At 39.8% G+C, this 24,966-nt stretch overlaps 1 protein-coding gene across 1 annotated transcript; it reads right to left on the reverse strand.

The window, feature by feature from the left end:
- Nucleotides 1-459: 459 nt before the first annotated feature.
- Nucleotides 460-24,880, reverse strand: bace1 (beta-secretase 1). Its single transcript, XM_053652310.1, has 10 exons — nucleotides 24,816-24,880; nucleotides 23,658-23,889; nucleotides 18,591-18,679; nucleotides 16,386-16,602; nucleotides 11,975-12,112; nucleotides 11,729-11,863; nucleotides 11,445-11,546; nucleotides 4,216-4,365; nucleotides 3,777-3,948; nucleotides 460-3,061 (listed from the first exon to the last, which is right to left on the reverse strand). Exons 1-10 carry the CDS (start codon nucleotides 24,878-24,880, stop codon nucleotides 2,817-2,819), a joined length of 1,545 nt encoding a protein of 514 aa, XP_053508285.1. The 3' UTR covers nucleotides 460-2,816.
- Between the last annotated feature and the right edge of the window lie 86 nt (nucleotides 24,881-24,966).

Consider the following 24,966-nt stretch of genomic DNA (forward strand, 5'->3'; position numbering starts at 1 on the left):
TTATACTGAGCTCTTGTGACACTTTACTTGCCCACAGCTGGACTCCATTCAACAAATTATGTGACTTCTGATGACACCTGTTTGAACGAGAACTAATTTAGGGGTTTCCCAGCGATGGGGGTGAATACTTACGCAGTCACAACTTGTTAATAATTTGTATTTTGTTTAATGATTTTGCAAACTATATTGATTCACCTACTTCAATATTATAGGCTATTTTGTGTAGACGCATGATATATAATCCTTATTAAATCCATTTTAGTGCTATATTGTAGCATTACAAAATGTGGAAAAGTTCAAGGGGGTAAATAATTATGCAAGCAACTGTATAAAGGTGGATTGTATCGGGAGCACAGTTAGAAATAGCCTATATTGATAAATGTAAGATGTAAAAAAAAAAAATTTAAAAAAGGGAAATATTTTCTATAGTCTTCCAGAAGAATTTCCTGAGGACATTATGCAGTGTATTTGCTTTATTACTGAAAAATGTATAGAATCAATTATACATGAGACATAACACTACTGCTGCATGAGACCACATAACATAGACATGGTTCACAGAACTGAGTGGTATAAATAGTTTATGCTCAAGTTTCACGCTTGCTTCAATGGATAATCTCACCTGAATACTGTATGTTTGTACCCATAATTGCTGGTGTAATCCTAAAGACTGTCCTGTGCTCATCCTAGGACTCTTAATCACAATATGCTCATACTGAACATCCTTTAAACACACTCTTGGTCTTTATAGTATGCAGTTGTAGAAGATTAATGATTTATAATCACCCTATCCAGGTTCCCTTTGGAGTCTGGTTTCACATCAGGTTCCTTCCTCATGTTGTTTCGGGATGTTTTCCTTGCTAATATCACCTCGCTTCTATCACTGTAACCTCACCAGCTTGCTCAATAAGGATTTCTGCAAAGCAGTTTTGTGACATTATCTATTGTTAAAAGTACTATACAAATAAAATTGAAGTGAATTTGAACTATTTGATTAGAAAGTGGCTTATTAAACACAGACTATATCAGCTTTTCTTTGGCTCGCCAGATTTTCCGGTGAATAATTTAATGGAATAAGTTGCACTAGTGCTTCATCACTATATTGTGTTCTTCTTCCTATTTTCACTGTGAATATAGTGATCTACGGTACTGTGCAAAAGTCTTAGGCACATGCAAAGAAATGCTGTAGATAAGATACCTTAAAAAATAATGAAATTAAATGTTTCTATATTTAAAAAAAATACTATAAAAATCAGTAGACATGATTAATAAATGAAACGAAGAGAATATTTCTGTGAAGATACAGAAATCAGGTACAATTTATGCAGTTTTATAAGGAAATGAGCTGTAAGTTTTATTGAGCATCTTGCAGAACCAGACACGGTTCTTCTGGAGACTTTGACTGTCGCACTTGCTTCTTAGTTTTGTAGCAAAACCCAGCAGCCTTCATTGTGTTTTTTGTTTGAAAAGCGTCTCTTATGCAATATGCTGCTTTCTTTACTGACATACACACATTTTTCTGTAACATTTAATTTTGTGTTGGACAACTAATGTTTGGGAATCTAATATATTTTTGTACAGACTTGATAATGTAGAAGTCATATAATTAAAATCTATAACAAAGTTTGTATTAAAAAATTAGTGTGCCTAAACCTTTTGCACAGTACTGTATTGAGAATATGGGCAGCCATATTGGTTAGAGTAAAGATGTAAATTTTAGTTTTATTAGATATTACAGTTTCCAGCTTTAGGCAAGGAGACTGTGGATTAACATGTTGTACAAGACAGGAACTAATTTAAACTAGCGAGAAAGAATTACTTTAAAGTTTTCACCATCTGCCCTGTTGATATTAGAGATTTCAGAACAGGAAGCACAGAAGAGTCAGATTTGACTTTGTATTCAGTACATGTTGAATAGTGCTTTGTATGAAAACGCAAAATCCAAAAAAATATTTATCCTACTGTAGTATTTCAGCATAGTCCAATATAATTCATGTAAAAAAAAAAAAAAAATTGTTCCTGATTTGCACTGACTGGAGTGCAGCTAGCTTGACATACATAACATACTATTTTACTGCATAGGCAATTCCAAACTTTGCATGTATCTCAAATGCCTTCTTATAGGGATTAAGGGCTTTTTGAACGCTAGATATGTGCCAGTCTGTGCTTCTGTATGGGTGAGAATGTGGAAAAATACATTAATATTATCAGATTAGTGTGTGTGCGCACGTATATATTCCCATATGTCACACATTAAGCCAGCACAAAACTACTATTCAGCTTCACAATCAATGAAATAATAGCAAATACAAGCAGCTTTTTCTTACATAGATGAGCTATTTCCATCAACAGACCTTTAAAATAAATGTTCATCTTCATAAGCTTTTTATAATATGTTCATAATAGCAGGTACTCTGTGTAGTTAGTGAATGTGTGAGTTCCTTTTCAAAGGCTGGCATTATAAATTACAAATAATCAAAAATTGCACATAATTATCTCAGGTTTTAGTAAAGGTTATGACATCATAGGGGCTCTTAGTCACACATACACACACACACACACACATACACACTTGTCATAGAGATTATACATTTAGGAAGCCTCAACATGGCTGTCCACACTTGAAAGATTAAATAAGATGGGACCATCCAACAGGAGGTTTTCAACTCCCCATATCACAACAGTCTAATCACATGCCATATAGATGCATTTGTCTATATACAGTACACCATCACATTATTTCTGACCCCCCTTTCTTATCAAACTCTTGGTCCCAGCCGTGACCTGGTTGTGACTCAAGATGGTAAAAGAATGGCTCATTTCAGGAGATTTAAGTCATCGGCGAAGTCGCCGGAGCCAGGTGGGTGCAGGCAGCGGGCAAAGCGCCACTGGCACACCATGAGGCAGAGGGGCAGCATGAAGAGGGCGCAGATTCCCGCCATGACATAGGCGATGGTCATAAGGGTGGACTCGTCTGTCTGGGGCACGTTGTAGCCGCAGTCCTCCAGCTCTACTCCATGGAAAGGCCCCTCCACCGACGCTGTGCGGAACTCATCATGAACTGAGGACAGTCGGATACAATTTTTTTAAAGCTTATCATCAACGCAATCAATCAATTCATTTATTTATTCAATAAGCTCAATTTACAGGAGGGTGATTAAGCAAGCATAAGAACAGTAAGATTGTCTATTTTAATGTTCTGACTAGGGCTGGGTGATATGATAAAAATATCATATCACGATAGTTAAGGACATTTCTGCGATACATGATACGTAACACATTATATAATTTAGCTAACAAACTGTCTGCAAAACAGTAGTAAAATAAACCAAAAAAAAACCAACAATGTTAAACTGAGTTTGATGATACTTAAAAATTGTGTCAAATCAACAGCATCGATTCAGTACCATTTAATATGTAATTGTTAAAAACGTATAAAATACATCACCATACCAATGATATCTCAGAAAAGTGTATCATGTAATCATTTATAACGAAATCGATATTATATTGATATATTGCCCAGCCCTAGTCATGGCATCTTTAAATTTTCTGGATTTGGCAGTTTATGTCTTTATGTTTGGTAACTATCCTATGGCTACAACACAGGTTGTAGGTGATAAGCCACTTGAAATGAACAATTAAACCCCTCAAACCAGAAGTTATTTAATGCACAACCAAACCAAAAATGCTGAGGCTGAGGGTCGTGGGTTAATCTGAAAGGTGTAGATCGACAGACACCTAAAACATACAAACAGCTTCCTCTAGTGTTTTACCGTGACAGGTGCTCACGGCAAAGCCGATACGTTTACGTTCGCGGTCAAATACGACGTAGAATCCCTCCATGATGACAGCACCCATGACAGTCCCTGTGCTCGACTGAGACACAGCAAACTTGTAGCAGTCCTCCTGCGCTGAGGCCACGTCCTCTACGGGCCTGAGATACTGCTGCAAGAGCAGAGTAGGACGGAGAACAGGTGTGAACTCAAAACACGCACACACGCACACATATATACACACATACACACACATGCACGTTTGTCATACTATCCTACTAATTCATGCTATGCCTATATGTAAAACACACACACACACAGATAAACGCACCACATCTTCCAGCCTCACTCTATACAAAGCCTCTTTCTTCTTTTACACAGTCAGATGTGCATGTAAACATAATCAAATACTGCAATAACATGCACAAAACCTACATACCTGGGGCAGAATGGAGATGCGAAAGGACTGGTTCCGGTTTTCACTCATCAAGTATAGGGAAATGACGGGGAAGATGTGCCAGGGTGTGGTGCCAGCCTGCCAACAGACTAACTGCTCACCCAGCCAGAAGCCTGAAGGAAACTGCTCCGTCTGTGTATCAGAGAGACGAAGCGAATTAGGGCAAGACAGATAAAGAACATGTCACATGTCTTCAATCAGTACAGTACATTATGGCTATTCTGTATTGTTACAGATCACCTGCTACGCAATTTAAGACTACAAACATGTACAGAATATTCTCTACTGTTATCAGATATAAGAACAGAATGGCTACCAATACACAGGCATATTGAGTGAGTAATGTTTTGGTTTTGCATGGGTGCCAGAAAGATTTGCCATTCCCAATAATATTTATGCCCATACCCTTACTTCAGTGGATCATCTCATCTGGGTGCTGTAAATTTGTACCTAAGAGCTGCTACCGTAATCATGAAGACTGCAAGACTTCAATATGATGTTTTATTATTTTGTATAGATTTATATGACCCAATAATCGAGTGTGACGTTGCTTTTTCGGACACAACATGAGCAAATATTTCGTTTATATTTGCTCTGCTAGTGGAAATAGATCCCGAAGAAGCAACAGATGGATAGAGTGTTGAGTGCAGAGACACAATGACAGCCCATTAGCTTGCTGCTCGTTGGGCCCATACTGATTTGGATATTTCCGTTAAAGGCTTCATTTCATCCTTTTCACCTTCATCTGACGAGATTCTATAGTTTAAGTCAAATATTATATTCTTGGAAAATGTATAGTTTGCTAAGTCTGCTGATGATGTCACTACCTCTACTGCAGTAAAGGTTTCAGTGCAACAAATTGTCGCTAAAATTGGAACTTTCTGTGGCGGTCACAGATGAGTGGAGTGATACAAACCGTGAAACGTCCCAGTGCAGTTATACTAAATACAAGCACTCTTAGAATGCCACTCTACCATTCAGATTGGTGTACTGGAACTAACTGTTGTATAAGTTCCAGTTAGTACACATATTCCATATATTATCAATCGGTTTATGAAATCAGTGTACCTTTCAGATACGTAAGATTTTCTGATAAGTGTACCTTTTTTGGTCTGTCCCACCTGACATTGGACTAAATGTAAAGTAGACTGCTACCTGAACTGGATTTAACATGCCTGGACTATTGTTAAAAGAACCACACAAATAAAATTAAACTGAATCATGACCCAATTCTGATGATCCAAAATGCATAACTGCATCTTTTCTAACACACACACATACACCCACGCCAAAATTTTCAACTTTAGTCTAGTGCTCAAATAGTGTGTAGAGGCAGTTAATTAACTTGATCATGACCTAATGCTGGAGTATTCTCTTTCACACTACATGCTTCAGCAATCTGCTATTCCATACACCACAATAAATCTTCTAACCAATATGGAGCCAAATATGACCTATGGGTGACATTTCTGCCATGAGCTGCGAGAACTGTTTTATCTGGACCCTGAGGTTGAAAAATTATTCCGGATATTTCATATTTATGCCACTAGATGGCGTACACATATGCTTAAAATTAATTACTGCGTTGGAGAAAAATGTCCTCATTACTGCAAGTGAACCTGCAACAAAATAAGCAGATTAAAGTAGTGAATTGCCAAATACTATTTGAAAGAAAGCATGAAACAATGACAAAGAGCACAGCCTCAGTGTGGCTAAGCTTCCAAACTAGCCACTAATTTCCAGACTCGATGAAATTTCATTTTTCTTCTAACAACCTAGAGGCAATGAAACTTATCATACAAGCTGCCTGTATAAATCATAATAATAAAAACCCATACATTCTCCTAATAAAAGAGCAAAAGAAATGAGAAAAAAGGTTAAAATTGTAGGTTTTTGTGAAGTTAAAGAATGACACTAAGATAAATCATGTCAGATTCAGTTTCTCACATTTAATGTGCAACCACAAAGTATACAAATAAAATAAAAAACAATCAGAAACTTTTATAGGGGAAAAAAATCAAATAACCTAGTTGTGTAAGTGTGCACACCCCTAAACTAATACTTTCTTGAAGCAGCTATTTATTTTATTACATCACTCAGTCTATCAGCATGACACAGCTTGACTTGGCAATATTTTCTAAACATTCTAGGTTCATCAAACTGTAAGGGCATCTCCTGTGCACAGCCGACTTCAGGTCTGGGCTTTGGCTAGGCCATTACAAAGCATTGATCTTCTTTTGGTTAAGCAATTCCTTTGTTGATTTGGATGTATGTGTTGGGTCGCTGTCATGCTGAAAGATTAAATTCCTTTTCATCTTCAGCTTACTAGCAGACACCTGAAGGTTTTGCACTAAAATTGACTGGTATTTGTAGCTATTCATGATTCCCTCGCCTTGATAGAAGCCCCAGTTCTGGCTGAAGTAAGGCAACCCTAATGCGTGTTGCTTCCGCCACCATGCTTCACTGTGGGTATGGTGTTCTTTTCGTGATGTGCCTTTTTTTTTTTTTTTTGCACCAAACCTACCTTTTGGAATTATGGAATTATTATACCTTTTTTTGAAATGGTCTCATCAAACCATAGCAAATTTTGCCACATGGTTTGGGTTGAGAAAGGGCATTCATCTAGCCACTCTACCCCACATTCAAGACATGTGAAGAATATGAGAGATTGTTGTCACATGCAGAGAGTAATCAGTACTTGTCAGATATTCCTACAGCTGCTTTAATGTTGCTGTTGGTCTCTTGGCAGCCTCCCTGGTAATTGTATGTCTTGTCCTTTTGGTACATTTTGAAGGGACGTCCTGTTCTTGGTGATGTCGCTGTGGTTCTCCATTTTCTCCACTTGTTGATGATGGCCTTCATTGTGTTCCACGAACATCTAATGTTTTGGAAATTCTTTAAACCCCTTTCCCGATCGATTCCTTTTGACAGTGAGACCCTGTACAGGCTTTGTAAACTCTTTGCGGACCATGGCTTCAGCAGTCAGATGAAACCAAGGAGATGTCAAGAAAATCCTACAGAAACAGCTGGTCTTTAATTGGGGTTAATCTGAATATAATTTCTTTGATAACAGCTGGATGATAAATACTTTTGAACATGAGATTGGTTCATTCTGAATACAGTCACATCCCCAAATATAAAATGGTGTGCACACTTATGCAACCTGGTTATTGTAAGTTTTTTTTTTTCCTCCTATTTTTCCATACAAAAATGTTTCTTACTGATTTTCACATAATTTTTATACGTTGTAATTCCACACTGAAGGTGGAAAAAGTTTTGACATGATTTATCTTGGTTTAATTTTGTTTCCATCACAAAAACCTGACATTTTAACAGGGATGTGTAGACTTTATATCCACTGTAGATGAAAGTATTTATATGCTCTCACAAACAGAAGCCTTTTGGGTCAGTGTATTTCTCTCACTCTTTTGTCAATACTAAACTATTTTATTTTTATTTGTTTTATTCTTTCGTTTCTTTCCTTCTGTCTCTGGTGGGTTACTGATCAGAAGGTTGGTACTCAAGCCCCAGCATGGCCAAGTTGCAGGTGTTGGGCCCTTGAGCAAGACCCTTAACCCTCTCTGCTTAAGCGGTGCTGTATCATGTCTAACCCTGTGCTTCCTAACAAGCTGGGATGTGTGAAAAATAGAATTTCACTGTGCTGTAACGTATATGTAACAAAATAAAGGCTTCTTCTATTCACAAACAACAAAGTTTTGTCCTTTTCAAAGAGATGAGAGGGGGAGCTTAAAAACAAATAATGATCCAATTAAATCCAATTAAATCCCAACATAATGAATGTTGGGATTTAAACTTATCTCTAAAAACTATGTGAAATGGCCGGCCTACTGTCTCATCAATTTATGTGGTTCTCTGGAAAATCCTTATCCTAGACCAACAAATGTAGTACCACAAAAAAACAACAACAGTTTTTAGAAAGTTGGTGACCTGTGATGGTGCCTCACTGAAAGTCACTGAGCTTTCTAACACATCCAAAACTGTCAGTGAGTTTCTACTGAGATTACATGGCTGTTCTTCTAATTTGCACGTGCTTAAAATAGTTACTACTGCATGTTGGAACACCTCCAAATGGGTGGACCATAACTCCAAAAGGGACACATAAATCACAGTTCTTTGCTATTGGTTGGTGAAATGTCTGGTTGTTGTTGTTTTTTTTTGTGATGCAGTGTTCTAGCAGTCTCTTTTTAGAACAGAATTATTCTGCTGATAAAATTAAAAACTGCATTAACTTTTTTTTTTACATGCAATCAATAAATCAAGTATACAAATTCAGAGATCACAATGTCTACTTGATTTTTTTTAATATTCTAAAATATGTGTGGTTAAATGGGCTAGCTGCAGGTTAAACCCTACATCATAGTTAAACAAAAAACCCCAATGAAAGATACAGACGGATTTTACTTGTAACATACAGTACTGTGTAAAAGTCTTAGGCACATGCAAATAAACACTGTAGAACAAAGATGCCTTCAAAAATAATGAAATTAAATGTTTATCCATTTAAAAAATAAACTATAAAGAGAAGTAAACACTAACAATTAATCAAAGGCAATATTTGGTGTGACAACACTTTAAAAAGTAGTCTCAGGTAGAATTAGTGCAGTTTTATAAGGAAATAAGCTGTAAGTGTTACTGAGCATCTTGCAGAACCAGCCTCTGTTTTTCTGGAGACTTTGACTGTCGCACTTGCTTCATATTTTTGCAGCAAAATCCAGCAGCCATCATTATGTTATTTGTCTAAAAAGTGTCTCTTACCACTCAATATTCTGGTTTCTTTACTGACATACAAACATTTTTCTGTAATGTTTAATTTTGAAAACTAATGTTTGGAAATCTAAAAAATTTTTTGTACTGACTCGATAATATACAAGTCATAAAATAAAAACCTATAACAAAGTTTGTACTAAAAAAAAATACGGTGCCTAAGAATTTTGCACAGTACTTTACATGTATACGATGCTCGCTTAGATTAGACATGGCTGAGTGATCAGACATGGAATATAGCATATGTTAAGCTGCATATTTGTTAGTATTTTGTCTTCTGGGAGACATGTAACTATCTTATTTAGCGTCTGAAGGGCAGTACTAAATGAAAAAAAAAAAGATCTTTAAACAAAATAATAACAATTTACACTGATCATCCTGTTGAAGAGTTTATATCCCCCTAGCTCCTAATGTATCGTGTTGCGATATGATCTCAAATCATATAGCCGCTGTTGGAAAGGGATCAAATATGCAGAACATGCTGGAAAAGCAAGGAATGTGCAGGACCTGGAGGATTTTTCTGAAGAACAGTGGGCAGTTTAACTGATCAGGACAAACAAGGGACTCATGAACAACTATCACAAAACATAAACACAGTCTTTGATCATCCAGGTAACAACACACAGTATTAAGAATCATGCGTATGTAAACTTTTGAACGGGGTTATTTTTATAAATTCAGCGATTATCTTGTCTTGTGGACCATATGTGAACATCTGTTACATGAAATAGCTTATTCAGGACAGAACTAAATAATAAACAACATGGGATTTTTATGATCCCTTTTATTTTGTTAACAGTATTAAGAGTTAGCAGATTCTGCAAGGGGTATGCAAACTTTTGGTCACAACAGTAAATTGTGAAAGCAATCCAGTGCCGTCCAATGATGTCTGTGTACACAGCTTCATATGGCAATATAAACGATTTGAAATGATGCATGTTTAATTCACATTCTTTCTTATAGAGCATGTTGGATTTAGTTTACCCCTACATCTTAATAAATACATTAACTAACAAACGTACTCACATCTAGTCATTATTCACGCATGAATTCATAAGACTCACGTCGGAGTTAATGGTAGCGCTTCGTTAGTTTGTATTTAAATAAATATCAATTCAGGTATTAGTGCATGATTATTCATGTACTGTTATTGTAAAGTGCTACCGCTTTTTCTCGTTGCTCAGCGATTGTTAATTCTGACCCGCTATGAAATTCCATTCCTGATATTCAGAAGAGGGGTAAACCTGATAAAGCATACACACCAGGACAGATTACAGCAGAGCCTAGTTGCATACATTTGAATTAGACCAAAATAACAAAGCATTAAATACAATAGTCCACTAATTAGAAGGAGTTTCTGATAGGGGTTACAGAGACTAGTCGACTAATACATTAACTAGTTGCCACTGTAAGGATTTCAACTAGTTATTGTAGACAGATGGTCAAGAAATCTGCTAGTCTGAAAATATTTCAGAGTAGATGAATCTGATTCTTGTCCGTCTGTCTGTGCACCTGACCGGCATTCTCATTAGTGCGATATCTCAGGAAGAGTTGGTAGGATTTATAGGAAATGATCACTGTAACCAGCAGAAAAAACTGATTAGATTTTGGAACTGATCTAAACAGGGTCAAGGTCACAGCAAGAATAAATGTCTTTTTTCATTTGCTTCCTTCCTGTGTGAAAAATATTATTAAGGCTATTTCAGACATACAAGGTATAGTATAGTATCAAGAAGGACCAGACATGTTTCACTGGCACCATCCCTGTTGATTTCTACTTGTTTTATTTTCTTGCTAACTGGACCGTTAGCACTTTCATATCATTTTTCAACGAATGAGAGACGTTTGTTTATCCCGTTCCCATCCATACCCGAAGGAATTCATCCCGCATTGTTTTGTATCCTTTAAAAGTAGATAAAATTTCAATAAAACCCTTGCACTGTGGCAGAGGGAATTCCACTGTTACCAGAGCTGTGTGAAAGCTTTCAGAGCCGCAGGTTGCACATCACTATCCATGGCAGCTCAGAGAGTCTGATTTTTGGATTCTACTCAGACTGGAGTCAGACTCCAGAACATGGAGGAAAAAACTTCCAGACATTGCTGTAGACATTCGTGCCATGTTGTGCGCTCTCAGTTTCAGAATCAACAAAACAAAAGTTGTGCTTTATATCAAAGCACAACTTAATGCTTAAAAAAGCAGGACTGATCTACTTTAAAACGTCAGTGTGCAGAACATAAACACCTAGAAAAGAAACACAAAGGAATTAAAGAGCGACACAGTTCTACCTGGGGACTGAGCAGAAGCGTTGAAAGTGCTAAGCTTGCAGGAAATGACTGAACGTCTCATTTTTCTCTGTCACGGAGAGTAGGGGGAAAAGGAGAGCAGGCAAAACCCAAGAGCAAAAGGAGAGAAAACAGATACTGACTGAAGAAGCTGCTTCGATGGCCTTCACTGCCGCCTGGAACACTTTGCGAGGCAGGCGCAGGTTTGTGGTGCCGCTGTCGACGATGCTCTTATCATAATTATACTGTCAGACACAGAGAGACACACAGAAAGTGACATTTTAATCTGAACTTCAATTGTCTACCGCCTTTCACTGCTTGTTTGAGGAAATGTTAAGTATGTAAGTAGTAATAGTGTCAGTAACTGACAAGTCCTTAAAAGAATAGCTGATCTTGATTTGCATAAAAAGCTTCCCCACATTCATACCTCTTTGCAGTCCATGTTGAGATCTTGTCCGTTGACTTCGATGCGAACAATGATGACCTCATAATACCATTCACGGCGAATCGGAGTGTACCACAACTCTCCAACGTAAAGCGAAGAGTCAATTCCTCCAATGATCTGCATGAAAACATGTTACCATATCCCTCTACTATATACAACTAATATACGGACACATTCAGCAAAGTGTATTTCTTTCAAGCTTAGGCATGAGTAAGAATGCTCTCATACCATACTGCCTCCCACTGTGGCACTGCCCAGGCTGTAGTTCTGAGTGAAACCCGCTCCACAGAGCTGGAGGGAGAACAGGTCGGGAACACTCGTCTGCCTCACCAGAGAGTCAAAGAAGGGCTCGAGATTCTCATCAGGCTGAATTAAAGGAATGGAAAGGAAAGAAAAGGAAAGAAGGATAAAGGAAATGAAATAGAAGAGGAGAGATTTGGAGATGTCAGGTCCATGCAGGCCACAAACTCCACTTCCCAGAATACACCACGGCCTTCTGAGATGGCCGCTCTGAACTACACTCCACAGAAACCATGACAGTTAACCCGCTCCCAATCACCGGACTTCTAATGACACACACACCTGCTCCCAATCACATGCACTCAAGCACAATATATATAAGACTCTCACTCATGTTCTCTGCAAAGTAAACACTCAGTTTGTAGCCTACATCTGACTTTACCAAGCCTTTCTTGCCTGTGATTGTTGTTCTGGTTTTTTGGATTATAGCCTGTCTTTGATTCACGAGTTGGATTTTGCCTAGTATACTCAGTTTGCACATCGCCTGATCCACACCCATGTTTTGACCTTGTTTTTGCCTGATGTTTTGGATTATTCTACTTTGCCCTCATTAAAGTGTTGAACTGCAATTACATGCATCTCTACTCACCATTTGTGATGAAAGGAAAGGAAAGGATATGTAGAGAGAGAACAGAAAAGGAAAGAAGGACAAAGGAAATGAAATTGAAGAGGAGAGAATTTGAAAGGAAAGGACCAGAAAGGAAAGGAAATGTAGAAAGAGAAGAGAAAAAAAAAGAAGTGGAGAGAAAAGGAAATGTAAAAGGAGAAGAGAAAAGGAGAGAAAGATAAAGGAAATTAAATGGAAGAGAAGTGGACCAAAAAGGAAAGGAAAGGGACTGTACAAGGAGAAGGGGAAAAAAGAGAGAAGGATAAAGGAAAGGAAATGGAAAAGGAGAAAAGGATAAAAGAAATGAAATGGAAGAGGAGAGGAGCGAAGAAGAAAGGAAAGGATGACAGACATGAATAAGAGTCTAAGATAGAAGAATTTATTATTTATTAACTTACTCATTTAAGCATTGGTTAAGATGTAAAACTCAACATATACTAACACTGGGGTGGATGATGTGACGGAATGCTCTTGTTCTCTCCTGCTCCAAGATGGCGGCGCGGTAGCACACAGTGGCCACTTTGGTTCTACTAATATGGTGCATGTTATGTGTATCCTACACCCATTGGGAAACTTTTTAAACAGATGTACATTGGAAGCACTGGTGAACATGTCTATCAGGTATTTTTTTCAGCCAAATTTTGCTGAACATTGGAGAACAAAGCTCAGGAGGAATAAACAATTGACTGTGTGAAGAGCTACACAACCTTGGGCTGCTATGCGAACCAGGCTCTGGGATTGCGGTATTGCCTTATGCCACTGGCCGGGAGAGAGGGCACCGGAAATGCTGCACAAGGCAACAGATGCACGGAAAGCAGCCGGCATCCTTGCTAGGCTAAAGGCTAACCCTAGCCCTCTGGCTCTACCATCCATTCTCCTCTCCAATGTTCGTTCTCTCGACAATAAACTGGATTTACTCAGGCTTCAGCTAACTACCCAGCCTGAAATCAGGGACTGCTGTGTTTTAGTTTTTTATGGAAATATGGCTCAATGACAGCTAGTCGGGCTAACTGCGCATCGCGCCGACAGGATAGCAGGATAGCAGCACTGTCTGGTAAGACTGGTAAGACTCGCGGCGGTGGTCTGTGGTGTGTTTACATAAACAGTGAATAGTGCAGGAAGCCATTGTGGTTTCAAGCTACTGTTCGTCGCTGGTGAAGTTTATGACTGTGAAATGCCGGCCATACTACCTACGCAGAGGGTTTACCACTGTGCTCATTGTTGCGGTGGACATTCTACCCAGTGCTAACGCAAAGGATTTGCTAAATGAACTCTATGCGGCTATCAGTAACCCACAGACAGCGCACCCCAATGGAGACTTTAACCACGCAAATCTGAAATCAGTGCTGCCAAAATTCCACCAGCATGTTGATTTTGTAACCCGTGGTACAAACACTTAAAATCTTGTTTACATCAACATTCACGGTGCTTACAAGGCTGCACCCCGCCTCCACCTCGGCTGCTCGGACCACATCTCTGTTATGCTAAGCCTAGCATACAGACCACTTTTGAAATGTGACAGGTGAGAACCTGGTCTGAGGGAGCCATCTCACAGACTGGAATATGTTCAGAGAGGCTGCTACATACCACAACACGACAGACTTGAAGGAATACACCACATCAGTGACTGGCTAAATCAGCAAATGCACAGATGAAGTGACTTCCTTCAAGACCATCACCACAACTAGAAACCATGGATGACCGCAGAAGTGTGCTCGTTGCTGAAAACCTGAGACACTACCTTCAGGTCTGACAACAAGGCAGTCCTCCGCACAGCAAGGGCCAATCTGTCCGGGGTTATCAGAGCGGCGAAGCAGAAAGAATCCCCAGTCACTTCATAAAGACCAAGGAGACAAGGTGTATGTTGCAAAGCATTCAAGCCATGACAGACTGCAAAGCTACAGCACTTGTCTTTGATGGTGGTGCCTCGCTCCCAGATGCGCTGAATGATTTTTATGCATAGTTCGAAGCACAGAATAACATGATAATATGCCAGCATGGAAGACAACCCCAACTCCTGTCGACCAAGTACTATGTCTGTCTGCAGTAGATGTCAGGAAAACTCTGTCCAGAGTTAGCCCATGGAAAGCTGCAGGTCCTGACAACATACCTGGCCAGGTGCTCAGGGAATGTGCTGATCAGCTTGCAGATGTCCTCATAGACATCTTCAACCTTTCCTAGAGCCAAGCAGTCGTCCTTGTGTGCTTCAAGATGACCACCATCATCCCTGTGCTGAAAAAGTCCCGCATGAATGATTTCTGTCTTGTAGCATTCACACCTATTATCATGAAGTGCTTCGAGTGGCTAGTCATGACACATATAAAGAGCAGTCTTCCCACCACACTGGACCCATTTCAGTATGCCTACCACTCCAACTGCTCAACTAAGGATGCCATATCTGCTACCATCACCTTTCTCTGACCCATCTGGACAAAAAGGACAACTATATAAGGATGCTGTTCATAGACTTCAGTTCAGCATTCAACAAAATTATCCCATGACAACTGATAACAAAGCAGCGCCTGCTGGGTCTGACCACCTCCCTCTGCAACTGGATCCTGGATCTAACTAGGAGACCCCAGTACATCAGGATCGGCAACTCCACCTCCAGCGCCACCACACCTAACACCAGTACCCCCCAGGGCTGTGTGCTCAGTCCACTGCTGTTTACCCTGCTGACTCATGACTGTGCTGCAAAGTTCAGTTCTAATCACATCATCAAATTGCTGATGACACTATACTCGTGGGACACATCAGCAACAATGACGAGAGCGTACAGAGAGGAACCAGCTTGCAGAATGTTGTAGAGACAACAATCTATCTCTTAATGTTGATGAGACTAAAGAGATGATTATCGACTTCAGGAGAACCCAAGTGGACCACTCACCACTGCACATCAATGGACCAACTGTGCAGAGAGTCAAATGCTCCAAGTTTCTTGGTGTGCACATGACAGAGGACCTCTCCTGGACTCTCAACACCACCTGCCTAGTCAAGAAGGCCCAGCAGTGCCTACACTTCCTGCTGAGGCTGAAGAAAGCCAAACTCCCATCCTCACCTCCTTCTACAGAAGGACATTAGAGAGCGTCCTGACCAGCTGTCTCACCGTGTGGTACAGGAACTGCACAGCCTCTGACCACAAGACCCTACAGCGAATTGTGAGAACAGCTGAAAGATCATCGGAGTCTGTCTACACACCATTGACACATCATTCAACAACCGCTGCATCCGCAAAGCACAAGTATTGCAGACGACCCCTCTCACCCCTGCCATGGCCATCTGGCAGAAGGTACAGGAATGTCCGTGCTACCACCATCAGACTCTGCAACAGGTTCTTCCTTGAGACAGTCAGATTACTCAACACCCTGCTGCCTCCCAATGCTCACCTGAGCTAGTCATATACCTCACCCACTGCACACCGCCCTTACAAAACTGCATCAGTCACTTTTATATTATGGAACTCGTTTTTGCTGCCAATATTGCTCCTATACTTGTGCTGCTACATTATACAATAGTTTAGTGTTTACAGCCCGTACGCTGTGTATTTATCTTCTTGTGTATTTATTTTCTTGCACTCATCTCACACTGTTGTGTATTTGCACTTTATGTAGTCTTGCATATTGTTCTGTGTTGCACCATGGTCCTGAATTTAAAAGTGCATAAAAAGCCATTCATGAACTATGCAGTTAATTATTGCACACACACGCACACACACTTGCACCCAGAACTGACCCTGGCGATCTCAGCATAGGCCAGCCCCAGGATACCCTCCCAGTTAGAGCCGTTGATAAAGAAGCGATCTGATTGGGTGATGGCGGCGATGTTGGCCCTCAGTGTGACATTGGGACCGTGGGGGACCGATACTACATCTGTGCCCAGCTCACCTTCCCAGCGCCCTTGTGTGTACGGCACATACACACCTTGGCCCAGGTCCTTATATGACACAGATCTAAAAAAAAAATACAAACAAACAAAAAAAAACAAGATTGAGTTAGAAAAATTCACTGGTATCCAAGGAACAAACTTTTAGTGTTACAACCTGGAACTCAAAGAGACTTAATTGGCATTATAGGTCATGAATCTACACAAAACAGCTCATAACTTTAAACTTGGGGAACATCAATATAGTTTGCAAAATTATTTACAAACACAAATCGTACAAGTTGTAACTGTATAAGTATTCACCCTCATTGCTGTGAAACCCCTGAATTAGTTTTCTTGGCACTAGTTGCCATCAGAATGAACATAATAAGTTGACTGGAGTACATATGTAAAAATAAAATTTTACATGCCTTCAATATAAATATACTTGTTCTTGGAAAGCCCCAGAGTTAAACAAACAGCATCAGGAAGAACATGGTGCTATCAAAACAAGTCCAGGACAAAGTTCAGGAAAAGTATCAATCAATCAATATTCCAACCTTTGAACATCCCACAGAGCACCCAAAAATCCATTATTAAAACTGGAAAGAATATGGCACGACTCTGTCTAGAAGAGGCATCCACCAAAGGTCAGTGACAAAGAAGTTACAGAAGCAACCAAAAGCCTAAGTCTGGGTAAGTTTGAAGGAGCAGTAGAGATCCATACCACAAAAGAGAGAAGCTGTTCAAAAGATAAACATAACCTAGGCATTCCACAAAGCCTGGCTTTATGAAAGAGTGGCGAGAAGAAAGCCATTATTGATTAAAAAGCCGCATGAAATCCCCGTGTGCCTAAAAGGCATGTTGGAAACTCAGTAACATGTAGGAAAAAGGGTTGTCTAGTCTGATGAGGGCAAAATTGAACTTTTTGACCTTGTCACAATGCACTATGTTTGGCAGCAGCACTGCTCATCACCCTCAGAGCACTGTTCCTGCAGTGAAGCACGGTGAAGGTAGCATCATGTTGTGATGATGCTTTGCATCAGCAGGGACTGAGAAACTGGTCAAGGTGTCCTGAGATTGGACTGGTGGTTCACCTTCCAACCAACAGGACTACAACACTAAGCATACTGCCAAAGTTACATTGGCGTGGTTCTAAACCAAAAACCTGAAAGTGTTAATAAAAACAGTCAAAGCTCAGACCTCAATCTGATTTACAATCTGTGGCATGACTCGGAAATTGCTGGTCACCAACAGTGCCCATTAAATATGACAGAGACTGAGCAATTTACCAAGAAGAATGGGCAGCAATATAAAGATCCTTATGTGTAAATCTGACAGCAGCATACCTCAGAAGACTTGCAGCTGTAATTACAGCCAAAGCTGGTCCAAGTATCGACCAATGTACAGCAATCACTAATCAGTGGGTTGAATGCATATGCTACCAACAAATACCTGCTTTTTTGTTCATTAAGCTTTATGTCATAATAAATATATGTTGTCATGGCTCAGTGGTTAAAGACTGGGTTACTGATCAAAAGACAGAGGTTAAAGCCCCAGCACCACCAGGGTGGTACTGTTGGGCCCTTGAGCTTTAATTTTACCTGCTCCAGGTGTGCTGTATCATGGCTGACCCTGTGCTCTGACCCCAACTTCCTATCAAGATGGGATACGCAGTGAAAGAATTCACGGCATTGTAATGTATATGTGGCTCAAATGGTTAAAATCCCAGTGAAGTCAGTTTCAGAGGGGTTCAATAGTCAAGGGGGACTAATACTTATGCAAGGAATTGTACTAATGTTCTTGTAGAAATGCAGGAAGTATTTCATTGGTACTGTTTACACTTTATCTGATATTAATTCGCTGTTTTGAAAGGGAAATGGCGACAGACCACACTACTTTCTGGGAAAATTCTACTTCTGAAGTCCGCAGTTAACTCAATCCTGTATGCCTCCAGGGGTTCTTAAGTTGACCTTAAGATGGTGACACAATTTTAAAGGGAAGTCAGCGAGGTATTGAAAGGCAGTCAGTTGTGCTATACTGATCCTTGCTGCAGCCCTGTCAGGAAATACTTACAGAGAGCGATGGTAGTATCGACGCAGGAACGGGTGAGCTGCAGCTCCAACTGCAAAATTACTGCTCCCCGTATCAACCAGGATGTTCAACTGCAACACAGACATATGAACACATAAAATGAATTCAGTACTTGGGTGACTTCCAGATGGTATTGTGAGTGTCCTTGGAAACCCAGGCTTCTTTAGCAAAGATGCATTATTGATCATCTTCCTGCATACCACCAGAGACCGGCTGCCTGACTGCTAGACTCACTGACTGTGCAAAATGTGATGCAGAATGAGAGAGAGAGAGAGAGAGAGATGCCAGGAATCAATGCTCACACTCCCAGTCCCAGCAGTAGAACAACATTTCTGAATCAGAGTGGAGAAGTGTTTCATGTCAGTGTACTGTTGACGCATTCATTTAGCTCATGCTGAATTGAGCAGACGCGTTCGGTTTTTAATTGTAGAGTCCGTTCTCTAACTGAACTAAATGATTTTTATTACAATAAAAAAGCAAAACGACAGTGTGGGCGGTGCAATGGTGAGCAAGTGATGTAATCAGTGTGTGGCCGAACACCGTGTAACACCGATAACACGGACTATCGCAGCAAGCCTAATGATGGGGTTCTGTGATGTGGCCTGATACAAATTATTGACGAATGACACTTTTTATCCATTTATAGTTATGGGACATCTGCAAAACAAGTTACTACCTGTGACTACTTACATTATAACAGCTATAAACAGTCATTTCATTCCCACACCAATTGCTCTGTTTTCTTAATCTTGTAGTTAAGACAAAAAAACATGCATCTTATCATATTACTGAGAAATGGGATAAAGATAATCTTCTCTGAACTGAAGACTTTCCCATGGCGAAAAAATGTTAAATAAAGGTCTCCTCAAAGAAAACGTCAGCATATCCATAAGTACATGTTTTATGTGGAGCGGCCGCCATACAAGTGCATGTGTAAATTGGTACAATAGAAAGAATGTATTAGAATGGGTGCATTAATATTGTCCTAATAAAAGCCAGGCTTTTATAGAAAATGACCTGCAATCAAAATCGAGAAACTCAACAGTGCTGTAGTATACTCCATATATAATAAAATGCTAATATGCTAGCAAGTTGCCCTATTTTATTACTACCACAGTCATGTGAAAAAATAAGTACACCCCATGGAAATTATTGGCTTTTTTTGACATAATTGGACAAGCAAACATTTGATCCTCTTTAAAACAGGGCTTATTAATAAAGTTGATATACTTGAACAAAACCACAAGGATACACTTGAACAAAACCATTTATCATTTATTCAACATAAATATCAATACATGTGATATTCTTCTGTGGAAAAAAGTAAGTGCACCCTTGTTCTCAGAAGCCAGTATTTCCCCCTTTAGCAGAAATAACTTCTTTAGGCATTTTGAGTTTTTAAATCCCTATAAAGATATAAAGATATAGGATGAAATAAAGATTTCAATGGGATTCAAATCCAGGCTTTGACTAGGCCATTCCATAACCCTCCATTTCTTCTTTTTGAGCCATTCCTGGATGGATTTGCTGGAGTGCTTAGGAACATTATCCTGTTGAATGGTCCACTTTCGGTTCAACGTCAACTTTTGGACAGTGGCCTCATATTATCTTCAAGCACTCTTTGATATGATGCAGATTTCATAGCTGAATCAATGAATGCAAGCTGTCCAGTCCTTGAGGCAGCGAAGCAACCCCAAACCATAACATTTCCACCACTGTGCTTGATGAGGTGCTTCTGAAAAGCTGGTTTTGGTCTGCGCTAAACATGTCCGTTGTTACTGTGGCCAAACAACTCTATCTTTGATTCGTCTGTCCAGAGCACATTATTCCAAAAGGCCTTGTTTTTGCCTATATGCTCACTGGCAAACTGTAGTCTTGAAAAGGCTTTTTCTTGGCAGGCCTCCCATGCAGGTCAAATTTGTGCAATCTCTTTCTGATTGAAGAAGCATGCACTTTGACACCAACAGTTGCAAGACTTACTAGCAGTGATGAAATTTTGGGGTCCATGGAGACTTCTTTTTGTATCAGACGACATGACTTTGGGCTGAATTTGCTGGGACGGCCAGTGCTGGACAGATTGGTAGTCATTTGAAATCTGTGCCATTTGTAGATTATTTTCCTTACAGTGGAATGATGTATTTGAAATAATTTGGAAATCTTTTTAAATTCCTTGCCACACTCACAGACATCCACAGCCTTTTTTTCTGAAGGCCTTAAAGAACTCTTTAGATCTTGGCATGATGACATCACACACCTCAATAACAAAGGGAACTCCAAACACTAGATATGAGAGGGGAATAAATAACTCCCTAAGCAGGTTCTAATCGCTGGCACCCAATCTTGAACACCTGATTCTAATTTTATGGATTTGAAGGTGTGATAAATGTAGGGGTGTTCTTATTTTCCATGTGACTGATCTGTTTTTTGCTCATTTAAATTGTGAAAATGACTACAAAATGAAAATGTTATGTGTCATTTGATAGAGTGTATCACCTTTATTAATAAGTACTGTTTCAAAGAGGATCAAATGTTTGCTTGTCCAAATATATCAAAAAAGCCAACAATTTCCATGGGGTGTACTTATTGTTTCATGACGAATGTATATACCATTAGTGACCATCATCATTCATGAATGCCTGTTGACTGCTCATCCCTATTTCTGACTCTTTATCTGTGGCTTCTCTGGTCATATGTCCTGTGCACAGGCTTCCTGCCCTTTTTGCCAGCTAAATCCATGTCAGCAGTCTGCATCCTGCCATCATGACACCCCAACAACACACACACACACACACACACATACACACTCTGCTCATGGAAGTCGACCCCTACAGCCTCAAAACTCCTTCCTATTTATTTTCACTGGTTTTCAGCGTGTACCCTAGCAGTTTTTAAATAACACCATAGAGGACTGCATTAGAACACTGTGCCAGTTTCAGCTTGAGGAGGTTTATTTAAATGTGCTTGGTACAGAATCAAGGGTTCAGACTATGCCAGTGCTGGTGTGGTCTTCAACTAATGGCTTGTTAGTCATCTTTGGTGGCAAGCTGTGCCCGATACCACAGCTGCAGCAGCAGAAAAGGCCAATTATGCTGGTTCTTTCTGAAACCCTTGGTCTGAAATGCTGGTGTGCATAATCCGGGCCATTTTTATGTTTAATTTTTTATGATTAGGACTCATCAATGACAACTGGTTGTGATTTCCTAATATCTATCAACAGCTTGACAGTTGTCATATAATCAGTGGTGTAATAATGATGATAGGGCAAACTATTACACAAGCACTCACTTAAAGGAAGATCTGAATTCATAATTTTGTGGTTTCAAGTCGGTAATGTTCTACTGGGTTCATGCAGTCTTTATTCTGAATACCAAACCTGGTAAAGCTGTAATAACCTTTTCAATCAAACAAACAAACAAAAAAAACCCCACTGTGGTCTGTCCTTGAGTGTAATTTCTACTTCGACCGGACAGTGTGTGCTTAGTCTATCTACGTTTAGTTTCTCCTTTTGGGGGAAAAAAGGATGATGGAGTAAATAATCCACCTGATACATATTCATTCCACTGCTTTCTCATCACATACACTTTCTCGATCAAATGTTAGTTTTACAGTTTACTATAACAGTATGCGCTTTGGCACATACCTGTGTAGTATAATACAGTAGTTTGCAGTATGATAGATTGCATGTAAAATCTCTTTATATATGTGACAGGATGAGGTTACTGACATAACCTGTATAATTATCTATATTGTATAGTATACAACAGTAGTATACAGCTGAATCTAGCAAATGACTAGTATCTATAATATTTTGTATTATATTAGTATTCTAAGGTAATAGCATCATTTTGAATATAGTCTGTATCTTTTTTCTAATAGGATAAACTAAAATAGTTTGTAGTGCGAAAATTTAGATTTTAGAACATTGCCACCTCATGAGCTTCAGTCATGAGCTTGGGTTAATGTCTGTGTGGTGTTTATGTACATGTTCTCCTCATGTTTATGCGGGTTTCCTACAGATTTTCCAATTTCCTCCAACCTTCCAAAAACATGCCAATTGGTGCACTGGCTATGTTTGTGCATGGTGTCCAGCGACACCCTTTCAATGTATATTCCTGCCACACGCACAGCATTCCTGGGATAGACTCCGGATCTATCGCAACTCTGTATATACTCAGCAAAAAAATTCATATTTCTTTGTCAGGAGACTGTATTTTAAAGATAATTTTGTAAAACCCAAATACGTTTTACATACCTTTATTGGAAAGGGTTTAAACAATGTTTTTCATGCTTGTTCAATGAACCATAAACAATTATTGCACACGCACCTGTGGAACAGTCCTTAAGACACGAACAGTTTACAGGTGGTAGGTAATTAAGGTAACAGCTACAATAACTTAGGACACTAAAGAGACCTTTCTACTGAGTCTGAAAAACACCAGAAGAAACATGCCTAGGGTTCCTGCTCACCTGCGTGAACATGCCGTAGACCTGCTGCAGGGAGGCATGAGGACTGCAGATGTGGCCAAAGCAATAAACTTCAATGTCTGAATTGTAAGATGCCTAAGACAGTGCTACAGGGAGACAGGAAGGACAGCTGATCGTCCTTGCAGTGGAAAATTACATGTAACCATGTGTCCCCCCCCAGACATGTCCCACCAGATTCTGACTGTCCCTTTTAATATTGACCCCCCTTTGTTCAGGGACTCATTATTCCATTTCTGTTCGTCAAATGTCTGTGAAACTTGTTCAGGTTATGTCTCAGTTGTTGAATCTTTTTATGTTAATACAAATATTTATACATATTAAGAAAATTGCTTGGAAAAAAAGCAGTTGAATGTGAGAGGACATTACTTTTTTTGCTGAGTTTATATATATTTATATATATTTGGGTGAATCTCACATACTATGTTTCAGTGGTAAACAACTACATAATAGATTATTATGGGATACATATCAGTGATAAACAGGCTACTGTGTATACTTTACTATATAGTAGATTATTATGGGATATTTGGGGCGTAACCAGAGGGCGGCCTGCTCAGTGCTCACCTTCTGAGGCGGCGTTCCTACCGCCATCTCCACGTAGTAGCCCTGTCCTGACTTGCCGCGGAGGTTATCCACCATGTCAACAAAATTAACTCTGCCGGTGGCTCTCGGTTTCCGAACGTGCGGACCGTGTGCCGCGGGAGCGCGCGCGAGGCCTTTGCGCACGGGCACGCGCAGCAGGACAGAGCTCGCGCGCGGTGCTCCAGGGTCTGCAGCTCCAAACACGGCGGAAATGCTCCAGCACAAGAGACAAATGTGCCAGGACGTTTTCATTTTTATTATTATTATTTTTTTTATTTAATTGTATTGTCTTTAATTATACGGGTCCAACTGTAGCGTGTTCATATGCAGATTTAAAGGGCGACCTCTGGTTTGAGTTATTATCTGAGAGAAAAAAAGATTTAAAAAAATAAATAAAAATGACACGACTTTTCAATATGAGTAGATTAAAATGTAAAAATAAATCCATGAGATTTGTCCATATCGCGGTTATTGGGTTTTTCGCCCTCTCTCCGTCTCTCTTTCCCTTCTGATTTATAATATTTCCTATAACAGGTTACAGTATCCGATGCTCCGTTGTCAAGCCTGGCTTCGTCTTCTTGCAGACGAATTTCCCAAAAGAATTCAGTCCACGTTTTGCTAAAACGCATTTTAAACACCTGAAAAGACGCCCCTTTTGCCCTTGGTCTTCTGATTCAATGCCTAACCATCATAATCCGCATCTCTCCGTCCGTTAAACACCTCCGCCTCCTCCATCTTTGCCCGCATCCGGATGCACGAGACGCGTCTCGAGGCGAAATGATGTGATGCGCGAGGAGCATTATGGGGTATGTAGTTTCGATGTGATATAGGATCCCCCCATGTGGGGGGGGGGCGCTTCTTTGGGGTGTTTTAGCGTGTATTAAACATACCCAACGGATTAGCTAGCTCTAGGTAAATTTGAACTGACACAAGTTTAAATCTTACCAGAATATCATCATCATTAATGGCAAGAATTCTCATAAAAACATGAGCTGACTGGTACTGGACAGTTGAAGATTGTGCGGGGAAAAAAGACCAGATGATGTTTTTTACAGTCAACTGTCCAGATTTCGGTTCTTGGCAGACAGGAGTAATGTGGTTTACCATAAATTGTGTGTTCTGAGATGCCTTTCTGCTCACCATGGTTGAGCAGAGCTGTTAAGAATCACCATAGCCTTCCTGTCAGCTTGCACCAGTCTGGCCATTCTGCTGTGACCTCTCTCTCATCACCAACAGAACTGCAACTCACTGGATGTTTATTTCTTCTTCATGTAAACTCTGTTTTATTGTA

The sequence above is a fragment of the Ictalurus furcatus genome, chromosome 20, assembly GCF_023375685.1.
Source record: "Ictalurus furcatus strain D&B chromosome 20, Billie_1.0, whole genome shotgun sequence".
NCBI classification, from domain to species: domain Eukaryota; kingdom Metazoa; phylum Chordata; class Actinopteri; order Siluriformes; family Ictaluridae; genus Ictalurus; species Ictalurus furcatus.